The sequence below is a fragment of the Ochlerotatus camptorhynchus genome, unplaced genomic scaffold (assembly GCF_037179485.1).
Source record: "Ochlerotatus camptorhynchus isolate MF236.1 unplaced genomic scaffold, CSIRO-AGI_Acam_v1.1 ptg000022l, whole genome shotgun sequence".
Classification (NCBI taxonomy): domain Eukaryota; kingdom Metazoa; phylum Arthropoda; class Insecta; order Diptera; family Culicidae; genus Ochlerotatus; species Ochlerotatus camptorhynchus.
Window position 1 is genome coordinate 909,449 of NW_027040514.1, and position 12,403 is coordinate 921,851.

The 12,403-nt window shown below is 42.4% G+C and overlaps 2 protein-coding genes across 5 annotated transcripts in view; one reads left to right on the forward strand and one right to left on the reverse strand.

Annotated features, from left to right (window-relative positions):
* The window catches only part of LOC135705289 (proteasome-associated protein ECM29 homolog), a 125,673-nt gene that overhangs the window by 50,057 nt on the left and 63,213 nt on the right, over window positions 1-12,403 (forward strand). The window lies entirely within an intron of this gene.
* Window positions 1-12,403, reverse strand: part of LOC135705672 (uncharacterized) — a 279,530-nt gene that overhangs the window by 2,666 nt on the left and 264,461 nt on the right. For all 4 annotated transcript variants that reach the window (XM_065227453.1, XM_065227461.1, XM_065227470.1 and 1 more), the window contains one exon: window positions 10,354-10,427. In XM_065227453.1, coding sequence (XP_065083525.1) covers window positions 10,354-10,427 — 74 coding nt within the window. The remainder of the gene's footprint in view (window positions 1-10,353; window positions 10,428-12,403) is intronic.

Consider the following 12,403-nt stretch of genomic DNA (forward strand, 5'->3'; position numbering starts at 1 on the left):
TTCTATGTCCGTGATCTTTCCATCTTGGAACATTTTCCTCGTTCTAGAACAATGAGATTTATCCTTAGACTACGATCTAGAGAAGTTGCCTGGGTCCAAAAGTTATTTTTTTTTTGTTCTATGCTTAAGTGCTACAAAAGTTTCTACATCATAGATCTTTAAAATTGATAGTCAATATTGTTTGCCTTAAAATGGTCAAGTCCGAGACGTCGAGCAGCGATTACCAATATCTTATTTTCATTCACTCTGTAGGTCTTCTTCCACCTGGTCTACCTAACTCTAACAGGGCTGGTAGTAGGTCACTTTTTAGTAACTTGGTCACTAATTTGAAGTCAGTCACTAAAAAGTCAAATAGTTCACAACCAAAATAGAGTGAAATCGAAAATATCAACAAAATGTTTAAATTGACTACTTGGCACTAAGGAAGTCTACAGTAGTTATGACAAAATATGCATATCAGTTAAAAAATAAAAAAATTTAACCAGGGAGGCCAGTGAATCTCAAACATTCAAGGAACTTTAAAAAACAGGGAAAATACTGGTAAATGCCTTCAATTTCGATTACGAATCGGGAAAACATACCTCCTTTCCCCGAAACCTTGAAAACTTTTAAATAGTAGTTGTCTGTGCTAGATCTTCAGGAATCCTAGGGATGACACCAAGTTATTTCAAAGAATAATACCAAAGTACAGACTACGAAAGTCTCATGTAAAATTAAGTGCTCTGAGGGCCCTCCGCTCGAAATCTTAAATCAGATTTATCAATATCGTTAAACCTGTTTCAAGGCTTAAGTGGCCCTCCCAAGAAACATTGCAAGCTTTATTGAGGTTGTATAGCATTCTATAAGCGTAAATCATGGTCTACAGAACCCTCATAAAACCAAAATTGTTACTTGGGCTGAGACTGACACATACGAGCGCCGCTTTTGATTATTGTTTAAATTATTTAAGACGCAAAATTCAGCTCCGAATTTTTTTTGGAAATAATTCCAATATAATTCTATGTATTCTATGATGATTGGATGAGGATCGTAGGTTCAATTCTAATAAACATTCAAAATAGGTTCTGATTTTTCGAGGGAGCTCGGAGAGATGATCTCTGCTGATAGTTTTAAACGAATTCTGGGGTGATTCTGAGGATATTTCCAAGAAATAAGTTGCGAGAAGAATTCCAATTTGGAGAGTTCAATCTTAAAGGAACTCTGAGAAGAGTTTCAAGAGTATTCTGAGATGAATTTTGGTTTTGAGAATTCTGAGAAAATATCATGGGAATTGTGAGGGAAATACGAATTGAATTTCCAATAGAATTCAGGGGAGAACTCCAAGATTACTCTTAGCAAAAATTAATTAAAATTCTTTGGTTAATTGCATGGGAATTTCTAAGAAGAATTCAAGTAAATTTAAAATGGATTTATGGAAGGAACCTTCAAGAAATTCCTGGAAGAATCATTAAAAAAAAAACTCTACTTTAACTAATCATGTTTCATTACTTCATGCGTGAAGTTATTGATATCAGTCTTAACTGAAGATTTTTTATGATGCTTGAAGAGATGAAAGTATAGAGTTCATAGTTCCGTTATAGTACGGCAGTGTGAAAATTGTATATAGAAAGTAGAAAACGAGTAAGGGGCCATTTTGAGGAGAGCAATCGGGTAGATGCATGTCAGATGGCGACTTGAGTGTGAAACAATCGATAGAACTGTTTCCGTACATCGGCGATCATCCCTTTTGCCAGCGGTGGCGGGGAGAAATACCGCTCACCATCCATCAACGGGTGAGTTTGGTAAAAGGAATGCTCGATCCGATTCGTGCCTTCATCAAAATTGATCTTTGCTCGCATTCTACTTTCTATTTTCAATTTTCACCTTGCCGTACTCTAACGGAACTATCAACTCTATACTTTCATCTCCTCAACTATCGTATAAAATGTCCCCTTTAGGTCTGATATTTGATGTTAAGCATCTTCAACTACGAACATAATCTATTTGCAAGAATTTTGATAATTGTTCTGCACAGGCTTCAAGGAAGCAGTATTATTTTTGTTAGGATTATTTTAGAAGCAAGTTTAAGAGAGGGGTAATGATTATAAAAAAGTTCTTGAGATTATTCTGAAGACATTTTATCTTCCTCTAATTTTAAATATTTCAAACGTAGCATCAAATTCAAGATCTCCCAAAACAAAAAAAGGCTGTCGTTGTAATGATCTATTTAACCCTATTTAATCTAGCGGCTTCATTGGCTTATACATTAATTTAAACGTATATCACACAAACAGTAAAATTTAAAAAAATCCCGGGAAAATCCGGAAATTGCTATTTGTTAGTCATCATGTATAACGTAATCAAAAGGAAATTATTCAAATCACTCCACTTCACTACTTTATAGGAAATTCCTTTGTGAGATTCGATATAATTAGAAGAATTTATGAAATTTTCATTTTAAGTTGCATGACATTAAAAACTAATTTCAATATCAAATCAAATGTCACTATTGGTTACTTATTTATTATTTTAAAGTCACTATTTGGTCACTATTTCCGTAATTTTAGTCACTAAAGTCACTGCTATATATCGCCTCAGTACTGCCAGCCCTGCTCTAAAGAGTCGCAATCCAACACATTATGATTGATGTCTCTGAGCCGGGGGCCCCCTCCACTGCCTTACCGTTAATACGGCACTGTCTTAGATATCAGGTTGACCAGAAATTATTTCCTTTATTTTTTAACATCTGTCTCTGTTCCGCAATCTAGTGCCAATCACCGACGGACATCGATTGCCATCCTTTGACGGCAATCGAATGTGCAGGAAGGCAGCTTCCACACCTGCGTAGGATATCGCACCCATTCAACACACACATGGGCCGGGACCAACGGATTTACTTCCCTTCCGAAGGAAGACGTGACCAGAGATTTTTATGCCTCAGAAAAATCCCACCGACCTCGGCTGGGATTGAACCCAGACCCATCGAGGTGTTAGAAAGCAGTCACGCTTACCACTACACCACCGGCGTCGGCGACCAGAAATTATTCCAAAGACCATAATTTAATCACAGGTCTCCATAAAGTCCTTTGGATATTTTTTCAACATATGAGGATGGTCAGATATTGTTCTGAAGATCTTCAACAGTTCAACAATTCAAGTCATGTCTCTTGGGTTTTTTTTTAAGACATCAGGTTGACCAAGAATTATTCCAATGACCTTCAGTAGATCGGAGATCCCCATAAAGTCCTTTAGATATTTTTGCAAGACTTTAACTGTCTATAAATCCAAGTCACGTTTCTCAGATAAATTTTTAAGGATATCATGTCGACCACGAAATAGTCAAAAGACCTCTATAAAGTTTCATGACTTCACGTTGGTCAGATATTGCTCTGAAGATTTTCAACAGTCCAACAATTTATGTCACGTTTCTAAGATATATATTTTGACGTAGCATTACGTCTGTGATTTCTATACGGGGTACACTTTGTGAAAACCGAAAATGGAACATGTAACGAATTTAAAGAAGATTTTGAACGTTAATAACTCAATTACTCCTGGACCAATTTCAATAAATTTATCACCAATCGGGCAGAAAAATTCCTACGCATCAATAGCAAGCAACTGTTGATTTTTAAAATAGAAACTACCGAAAATGTGATAAATATCAAGCATTGTCCAAAAGCACGAAATAACTAACAAATCCACCAATTAAGTACATATGCTGCTTCCCCAACACAGTCATCAGAGAATCGTTTCTAGACGAAACATGTCGATGTAGCATTGCTACTTACCCATCCCCATGTCATCAGAGAGTTGTTAGTAGACGAAACAAGTCGAAGTGCCATTCGCCTCCGATCTTCGGGCGTGTGCGAATAGGGAGGATGCAATTGCGTAACATTTTGCACACTCATTGCCATATTCAGTGCCACACGCCCCCAACGACCATACAAAATGCTCTACAGGGTTGTAATCTTGTAACCAAACTTGGAAGCAAGTGCACTCTACGAAGCAACCGTGTCCAGCAGCAGCCGGGTCGAGACTCTTCCAAGAGCCCATTTGTCGTAGCACCTTCACAACCAACAAGACGTGCCCTACTTTCTGCAATTATTTTTATGTAATCATCAAGTAACCATAGGTAAACACTACACCTCAATGACATTTTCGAAAATCTCTGATGTATTTTTCATTTTCACTCATCTAGTCACATAACCAACTAAGCAACTACCGCTGTGTGGAAGTAGAACCAGCAAAACGGCAGCGACCAAGCTTCTAATTCAGAAGCATCCGGGCCGAGACTCTTCCAAGTGCCCATTCGTCGTTGAGGTATCCTTCACTGCGTCCTTCCAACCCGTCGCAGCCACCTAGTCAACCCGTGTCCAGCAGCAACCGCTAAAGGAAGTAGTGTTATTTGCAGCAGACTGCAGAAAAGTTCGGGTTGGAAAATTTCTCGAATGTAATTTATTTTAAATTTCGAGCAAATAAAGAGTTAAAAAAAATGATTTGAGTATTGCGACTGTATAGTCGACAATGTATCCAACCTATCCATTCGAGCACTCAAAAGCGATAATTCCGGTTGCGTTTTTACGGGACACCCTAATCCCTGTAAGCTCCCCCTATCACTAATGCCGTGCATATTGTTGGTTTGGAGCCTCGACTCTCGACTGTGCCGCTTCGCAACGGATAATCGTTAGAATCTTCGACGTAGGGGCAGACGGGGCAAGACGGCCATCCTAATGTTGCCATCTTTATTAGACAGACAGACAGACAGACAGACAGACAGACAGACAGACAGACAGACAGACAGACAGACAGACAGACAGACAGACAGACAGACAGACAGACAGACAGACAGACAGACAGACAGACAGACAGACAGACAGACAGACAGACAGACAGACAGACAGACAGACAGACAGACAGACAGACAGACAGACAGACAGACAGACAGACAGACAGACAGACAGACAGACAGACAGACAGACAGACAGACAGACAGACAGACAGACAGACAGACAGACAGACAGACAGACAGACAGACAGACAGACAGACAGACAGACAGACAGACAGACAGACAGACAGACAGACAGACAGACAGACAGACAGACAGACAGACAGACAGACAGACAGACAGACAGACAGACAGACAGACAGACAGACAGACAGACAGACAGACAGACAGACAGACAGACAGACAGACAGACAGACAGACAGACAGACAGACAGACAGACAGACAGACAGACAGACAGACAGACAGACAGACAGACAGACAGACAGACAGACAGACAGACAGACAGACAGACAGACAGACAGACAGACAGACAGACAGACAGACAGACAGACAGACAGACAGACAGACAGACAGACAGACAGACAGACAGACAGACAGACAGACAGACAGACAGACAGACAGACAGACAGACAGACAGACAGACAGACAGACAGACAGACAGACAGACAGACAGACAGACAGACAGACAGACAGACAGACAGACAGACAGACAGACAGACAGACAGACAGACAGACAGACAGACAGACAGACAGACAGACAGACAGACAGACAGACAGACAGACAGACAGACAGACAGACAGACAGACAGACAGACAGACAGACAGACAGACAGACAGACAGACAGACAGACAGACAGACAGACAGACAGACAGACAGACAGACAGACAGACAGACAGACAGACAGACAGACAGACAGACAGACAGACAGACAGACAGACAGACAGACAGACAGACAGACAGACAGACAGACAGACAGACAGACAGACAGACAGACAGACAGACAGACAGACAGACAGACAGACAGACAGACAGACAGACAGACAGACAGACAGACAGACAGACAGACAGACAGACAGACAGACAGACAGACAGACAGACAGACAGACAGACAGACAGACAGACAGACAGACAGACAGACAGACAGACAGACAGACAGACAGACAGACAGACAGACAGACAGACAGACAGACAGACAGACAGACAGACAGACAGACAGACAGACAGACAGACAGACAGACAGACAGACAGACAGACAGACAGACAGACAGACAGACAGACAGACAGACAGACAGACAGACAGACAGACAGACAGACAGACAGACAGACAGACAGACAGACAGACAGACAGACAGACAGACAGACAGACAGACAGACAGACAGACAGACAGACAGACAGACAGACAGACAGACAGACAGACAGACAGACAGACAGACAGACAGACAGACAGACAGACAGACAGACAGACAGACAGACAGACAGACAGACAGACAGACAGACAGACAGACAGACAGACAGACAGACAGACAGACAGACAGACAGACAGACAGACAGACAGACAGACAGACAGACAGACAGACAGACAGACAGACAGACAGACAGACAGACAGACAGACAGACAGACAGACAGACAGACAGACAGACAGACAGACAGACAGACAGACAGACAGACAAGTCATGGACAGGTATCCCATTAAACAAGTGGTGGCAAGCTCATACGAAGGTTTCGTGATCGCCAAAATCAATGGAATCTATGTATGTAGTTGCTACGCACCCCCGAGATGGACAATTGAGCAGTTCCACCAGATGCTAGATGGGCTCACCGAAGAGCTCATTGGACGGAGACCAGTCGTCATCGCAGGAGACTTCAATGCTTGGGCAGTGGATTGGGGGAGCAGATGTACCAACGCAAGAGGGTATAGCCTGCTGGAAGCTCTGGCAAAGTTGAACGTCAGTCTGGCCAACGAAGGAACCATCAGCACCTTCCGCAAAGATGGTAGGGAATCCATTATCGACGTCACTTTCTGCAGTACGTCGCTAATGGCAAATATGAACTGGACAGTGTGCGAGGAGTACACCCATAGTGACCATCAGGCGATCCGGTACAGTATCGGCGAACGGACACCGGTGGAAATGTGGAGGACGAAAGTAAGCAAGCGGAAGTGGAAGACGAAGGCATTCAATAAGGATCTCTTCATCCAAGCTCTAATGGTAGACAACAGCGTCCCGGGCCTAAGCGCGAGCGAGTTGACCGAATCATTAGCAAGTGCATGTGACACAACTATGCCGAGAAAACTGGAGCCAACGAACAGGCGGCGTCCAGCCTACTGGTGGAACGAGGAAATTAGCACCCTCCGTGCTACTTGTCTTCTAGCCAGAAGGCGTGCTCAGAGAGCAAGAACAGAAGCAGACAGAGAGGAGCGCAGGGTGGTGTTCCGAGAGGCCAGGGCTGCACTGAAACGAAATATAAAGCTGAGCAAGTCAAATAGTTTCAAGGAGTTGTGCCGCGATGCCGATGCCAACCCCTGGGGCAACGGATACCGAGTTGCGATGGCGAAGATCAGAGGCCCAACGATGCCGGTTGAAATGTGTCACAACAAGCTGAAAGTCATCGTGGAGGGACTTTTCCCACAGCATGACCCAACGAACTGGCCACCTACACCATATGGCGAGGTAGATGAAGACAACGTTGAACAAGTCTCCAACGAGGACCTCATAGCAGCAGCGAAAGGGTTGAAAGCGAATAAAGCTCCCGGCCCGGATGGAATTCCCAACGTGGCGTTGAAGGCGGCGATCCAGACGTTCCCGGACATGTTCAGGATGGTGCTGCAGAAATGTCTGGACAAGGGTCAGTTCCCTGATAGGTGGAAGGTACAAAAGCTTGTGCTGTTGCCGAAGCCCGGAAAACCGGGGGATCCTGCATCGTATAGGCCAATATGCTTGCTGGATACTGTAGGAAAGCTCTTGGAGAGGATCATCCTCAACAGGCTGACGAAATGCACGGAGAGTGAACACGGATTGTCGGAGAGACAGTTTGGATTCCGGAAAGGGAGATCGACAGACAGACAGACAGACAGACAGAATCCCGAAATGTAAACGTTGTAACAAGTGTAAGCGTTGCGTACAAGATTGGTAAGATTAATCGCGTGTAGTTTTCGTATATTTTGTTTTTTTTTAATCCAAGAAAAGGTTTAAATGTTTGTAAAAGGTAAAACGTCCCAGAATCCCCACGAACGCAGCCAGTAGGAGACATTTCCATATAAATTGTAGGACAATGCCACTAGCCACCGCCAGAGCACGCTGTGTGAAGTCATGAATGGACGGCCATAGGGGTGGCGTAATGGGGGCCATTGCGTGAAGAATTCATGGCACGTGCGACGGTTCAACGGTCACGGTTCGGGGTCATGGTCCACCAAGAGGCACAGTCATAAGCCTGGTGATCATTATAGACTACGGTCACATAACGAAAGTCAAAGCTAAAAATTAATAGTTTGAAGGTGAAAACTAAAGCTAAAGTGCTAAAGTGAGCTAAGTTGGAAGCAAGGTAATTACCATCACCAAAAAAACCCCGAACCAGATCCAACCGTTGTCTAGTGAGATCAGGTCGATAACCGCCATTTCGAATTCTCCTTCGCGTTCACAGGACCTCGCGGTTTTACCGTAACATTTGCGTACTCAACGTATTTTTCCGGAGTCGACCACGCCAATCGCCGGTAGTTTGTCCGAATCGCAGCTCGAGAATCTGATCCGTCAGCTACATTGTGCGCCACCAATCCAGGCAAGTCAACTTACCCTTGTGGTTCGTTGAAACCTCGAGTCCGTCACCATACTCGAGGGGCGTACGGGACAGGTAGAGGCGTCCACCCCTGGCCCAAGAAGGTGATGCGGTACCAGAGGAAGGAGAGGAACGAAGACGACGGCAGTGGCAGGTGAAGGGGCTCCGAAGACAAAAGAAGAGTAGTGCTAGCCAGGGCGTCACAATATCAGCTTCAATCGACCAAATCGATGCGACGAAGAGACTGCTGGCTTTCTTTTTCTGTTAAAGTCGAACAGCTTCGCAGCATTCTAGAACCTCAGTCGGCGTGCACAAACAAATGTTCAATCGCTTGTCTCTCTTTCTCCCGTCGCTCCATTGGTCTTCCTTTCAAGCTTCGGTGAAACGGATGAGTGAAAGAGCGCTCGACTTTGATAGTTTTCTCTTTCATGAAACACATCAACAGAGGTTTCATGACGTATATGACGGAAAATGAAATTACATATTTAAAGCATTTCTCACGTGAAAACACTTGAAGATTACAGGTAATATGTTTAATTTATCTTCCATCCACATATTTATCTAAAAAAAAATAACGAAAACGGGACATAACACATTTTAAACAAATTGAAAGAGCGGTGATAGAGTGTTCGTGAAAGGGGATTGAAAGCCATAATGAGGTTTCGTTTAACTAGAAAATCGACGTTACTTATAGCTAATTCATTTATTATTCAGTTCCAACCTGGATCGGGTATCAAGATTGGGCCTGCTTGTTTTCTGACAAACGTTTGTTTATAAAAACCCAGCTCAGGTTGAGGTTCGCACTGACAGAAAGTTCGGTTTCAACCCCGATAATTCCGCGAACCAAGAAAACACTCAAAGTTCACTTAAGACAAACTCCCACTTTATTCGCTTTGATGACACTCACTTCACGGACGGTCTCCCACTTCCTTAGATGTCTACTCCTACCTTGTGCTAGCACCAGCGCTCTACATTTTCGAAGCTCTAAAACACCGCACTGGCACGTCACAAGTTAATTTTTAGGCTTATAAATAACAATATAAATATGTTAATTCAATTAGTCAGCACCTTGTAGTCCCATAAAAAAATACATAAGATATGAAGTGGTCTACCATTATTTTTTTTCCTAAATAAAACTAGAAGGCAGTGGTTGGAGAAGACTGTTATTCGAAGCCTTAAAAAGTTTATAATTTATATAACTGTTAAGCTTTTGGCTGATTAAAATCACCAGATTTAGATCTTTTAAAGCTGGCCAAGGTTCACGTGGTCTATGTACAACAATTATTCAAATTAAGGCTGAATTAAAATCGATTGAACAACACTTGTTAAGCATCAAATTGTTACCTGGGTACTTAAATAATTTGTTAGTCTGTTTTTCCCAGAAAAAAAAACATTATTTTTCGCTACAACTTTGTTTCAGACGTCCGTTAGATCAGGAATGGCGTTTCCGTGATACAACTTTTTTTAAAATTTCAATAATGTTATTTTGAAAATGTGAATCATTACCCATAACAAACAATTAGGCAAAGTGTCATGCAAATCGGACATGGTCGAGTTTTTCCGATTCGTCATTTGGCGTGGAACTGCAAATTCTTACTACAAAGAGAGATTTTGTTCTAAATAACTTTTTGAACATTGCATCTTAGGATCATTGTTGTACCGTATGTCCAGTTTCTAGAAATATAGCTTATTGATGTAAACTTAAAGGATGCTCATCTTGCCCCGTCTACCCCCACACAGATTGAGAAAACTCTGACCCCTCACCTCTGTCATCCTTCAGCCCCCCCAAAACAGAAGCCCTGGTCTTACCTGTAAATCATCCTGGCACCGGTCCAGTAAAGCCAATTCCGTTCGAACCGTTCGCCGTCGTCACCTTCGTAGACCTGCGGGGACGAAACGATGGCGATAATGGGAAAAGTGATTAGTGAGTTGTTTGTCTTCGGGTGATTTAATTTTCGCTGAATCCGAAAACGGTCGGTGGTTAGGAGGATTATAAGTCACAAACTGAAATGTGCGGTCGTTTGCTAATTTCATTGTGGTACGTGACCGGATTGCGGCGGCGGCGACGGAGGAATAATTGACTTGGTGGTTGGCTGAATCGATCGATTTGAGCTTGGAATGTTTGAACGGCTCTTGATGATCAAATTTTAGTTGTGCATCTGGTAACCAGGGGCTTCAGGTCAGTAAAAGCACGGTATTACCAAGCCGGAGGCGGCGGGTTCGATTTCCAGCCTGGGTGAGGAAATCTGTTGGGGTAGAAATTTTCTCGGCATTGGTTAGCGGAGGAAAGCTTTCAATTAATAACTGTGTAAGTGCATCGAAAACACTAAGTTGAGAGCCGAGCGTAAAAAAAAACCTAGAAGAAGAGATGAAGCAACTGGCAACCAAATTCAATTACGAGAATTTGATCTTAACTTTTCAAGCATCTATCTAGCAAAAGTAGCATCTCATCCAAATTCACCGACGACGACTCGTTCAATGCTCATCTTTGTGCAAATGCAACTTTTCACCGCACAGCTCATTTAACTTTCAAATCGAGCCCTTCAAATGCAAAGCATATCCTATCGCCTCTCGCTTTACTTCTAGGTTTTCAGTTTTCTGTGGAAATTCTAGCCAGTTGGTCGTCGGTTAACCGGAAAAGTGATCAATTCCGTCCGCATCCAGGGTGTGTGCTTGCGAGCGGGGGATTTGGGAATTGCGTTTGCCATGGGAGTTTGTGTTTGTGTTTGTCTGAGTGTGTGTTTGTGCTGTGGTGGGGGATTCCTCCTGCATGGATCGACTTTGGCAAGCACACAAACCGGGAACGGAAAAGGCGCTATAAATTTGCGGATGAAAACAGAATTTGTTTTTCTTTGGCAAACATTGGAACCGGTCCGACGCCACGCGCTTTGCAAAGGGAGGAAGATGGGAAGATTTTGACGCTGAATGTGTCGGATGGGTTGTTGGGATATCCCAAGGCAGTGACTGTTCGGGGTTTTTTTTTTTTTTTGGAAATCGTTGAGGTCTTGGAATGTGTGTTTGTGGACAAACTTTGGGTGGGTGGTAAGTTTAGAAAACCAATTTGCAGAAGCGTAAGCAGCAGTAAGAAATTCCGTAGCAAGTGGCCATGCATTGCTATGCGTGTCGCGGAATTATTGACCTGGTTGGTTGGTTGCTGCTCTGTCTTATAAGAAAATTTATGTCAAAACCTGCTATTCATAAATTCATAAATAAATATGTGAACTTCCTTTATATTCCCTAAATTTCTTTGAATTAATTTGAATGAGGAAACCTGAACCTTTTCTGAAGTTCGATGAACTTCATTTAAGTAGCCTGTACTTCTCTGATGAGCTTTGATTTTGTCTGAAGATGATTCGACTTTTTCTGATATTCGCTGAATTCCTGCAAGCTGCTCTGTACTTAATTGAGGCTCGTTAAACTTACCATATATTGTTTGTTTGTTACCGTTGTTCATTAAATGTTTAAGTTTAAAAATAACTTAATTTTAGTAAGTCTAAGATATCAAAATATTCTATGTATTAAAGTATCGTATTACATGCACAAGTTCAAGATATTGAAAATCTTCAAAGCTCCAGAACTAAGGTAAAAAATGGTTTATTTCAAGGTAGTAATTAACATTGCGAAAGATTAGAGATCTTCAGTGATGTTTACCGGTGTCAAGAGAATTTAAGGAATATAAAGAATTTGAGGAACATCTAGATCTAGAGATTTTTGGGGAATTTCAGAGATCTTACGGACAGTTCCCGTTACTTTAGTCCATACTTTTAGAGCGTGAGTTTAGAATACAATCAGGATAGCTTCACGATATGCTGAAAAATATTAGAACTCTTAAGATGTACTGTGATTTTCAGGGAAATGG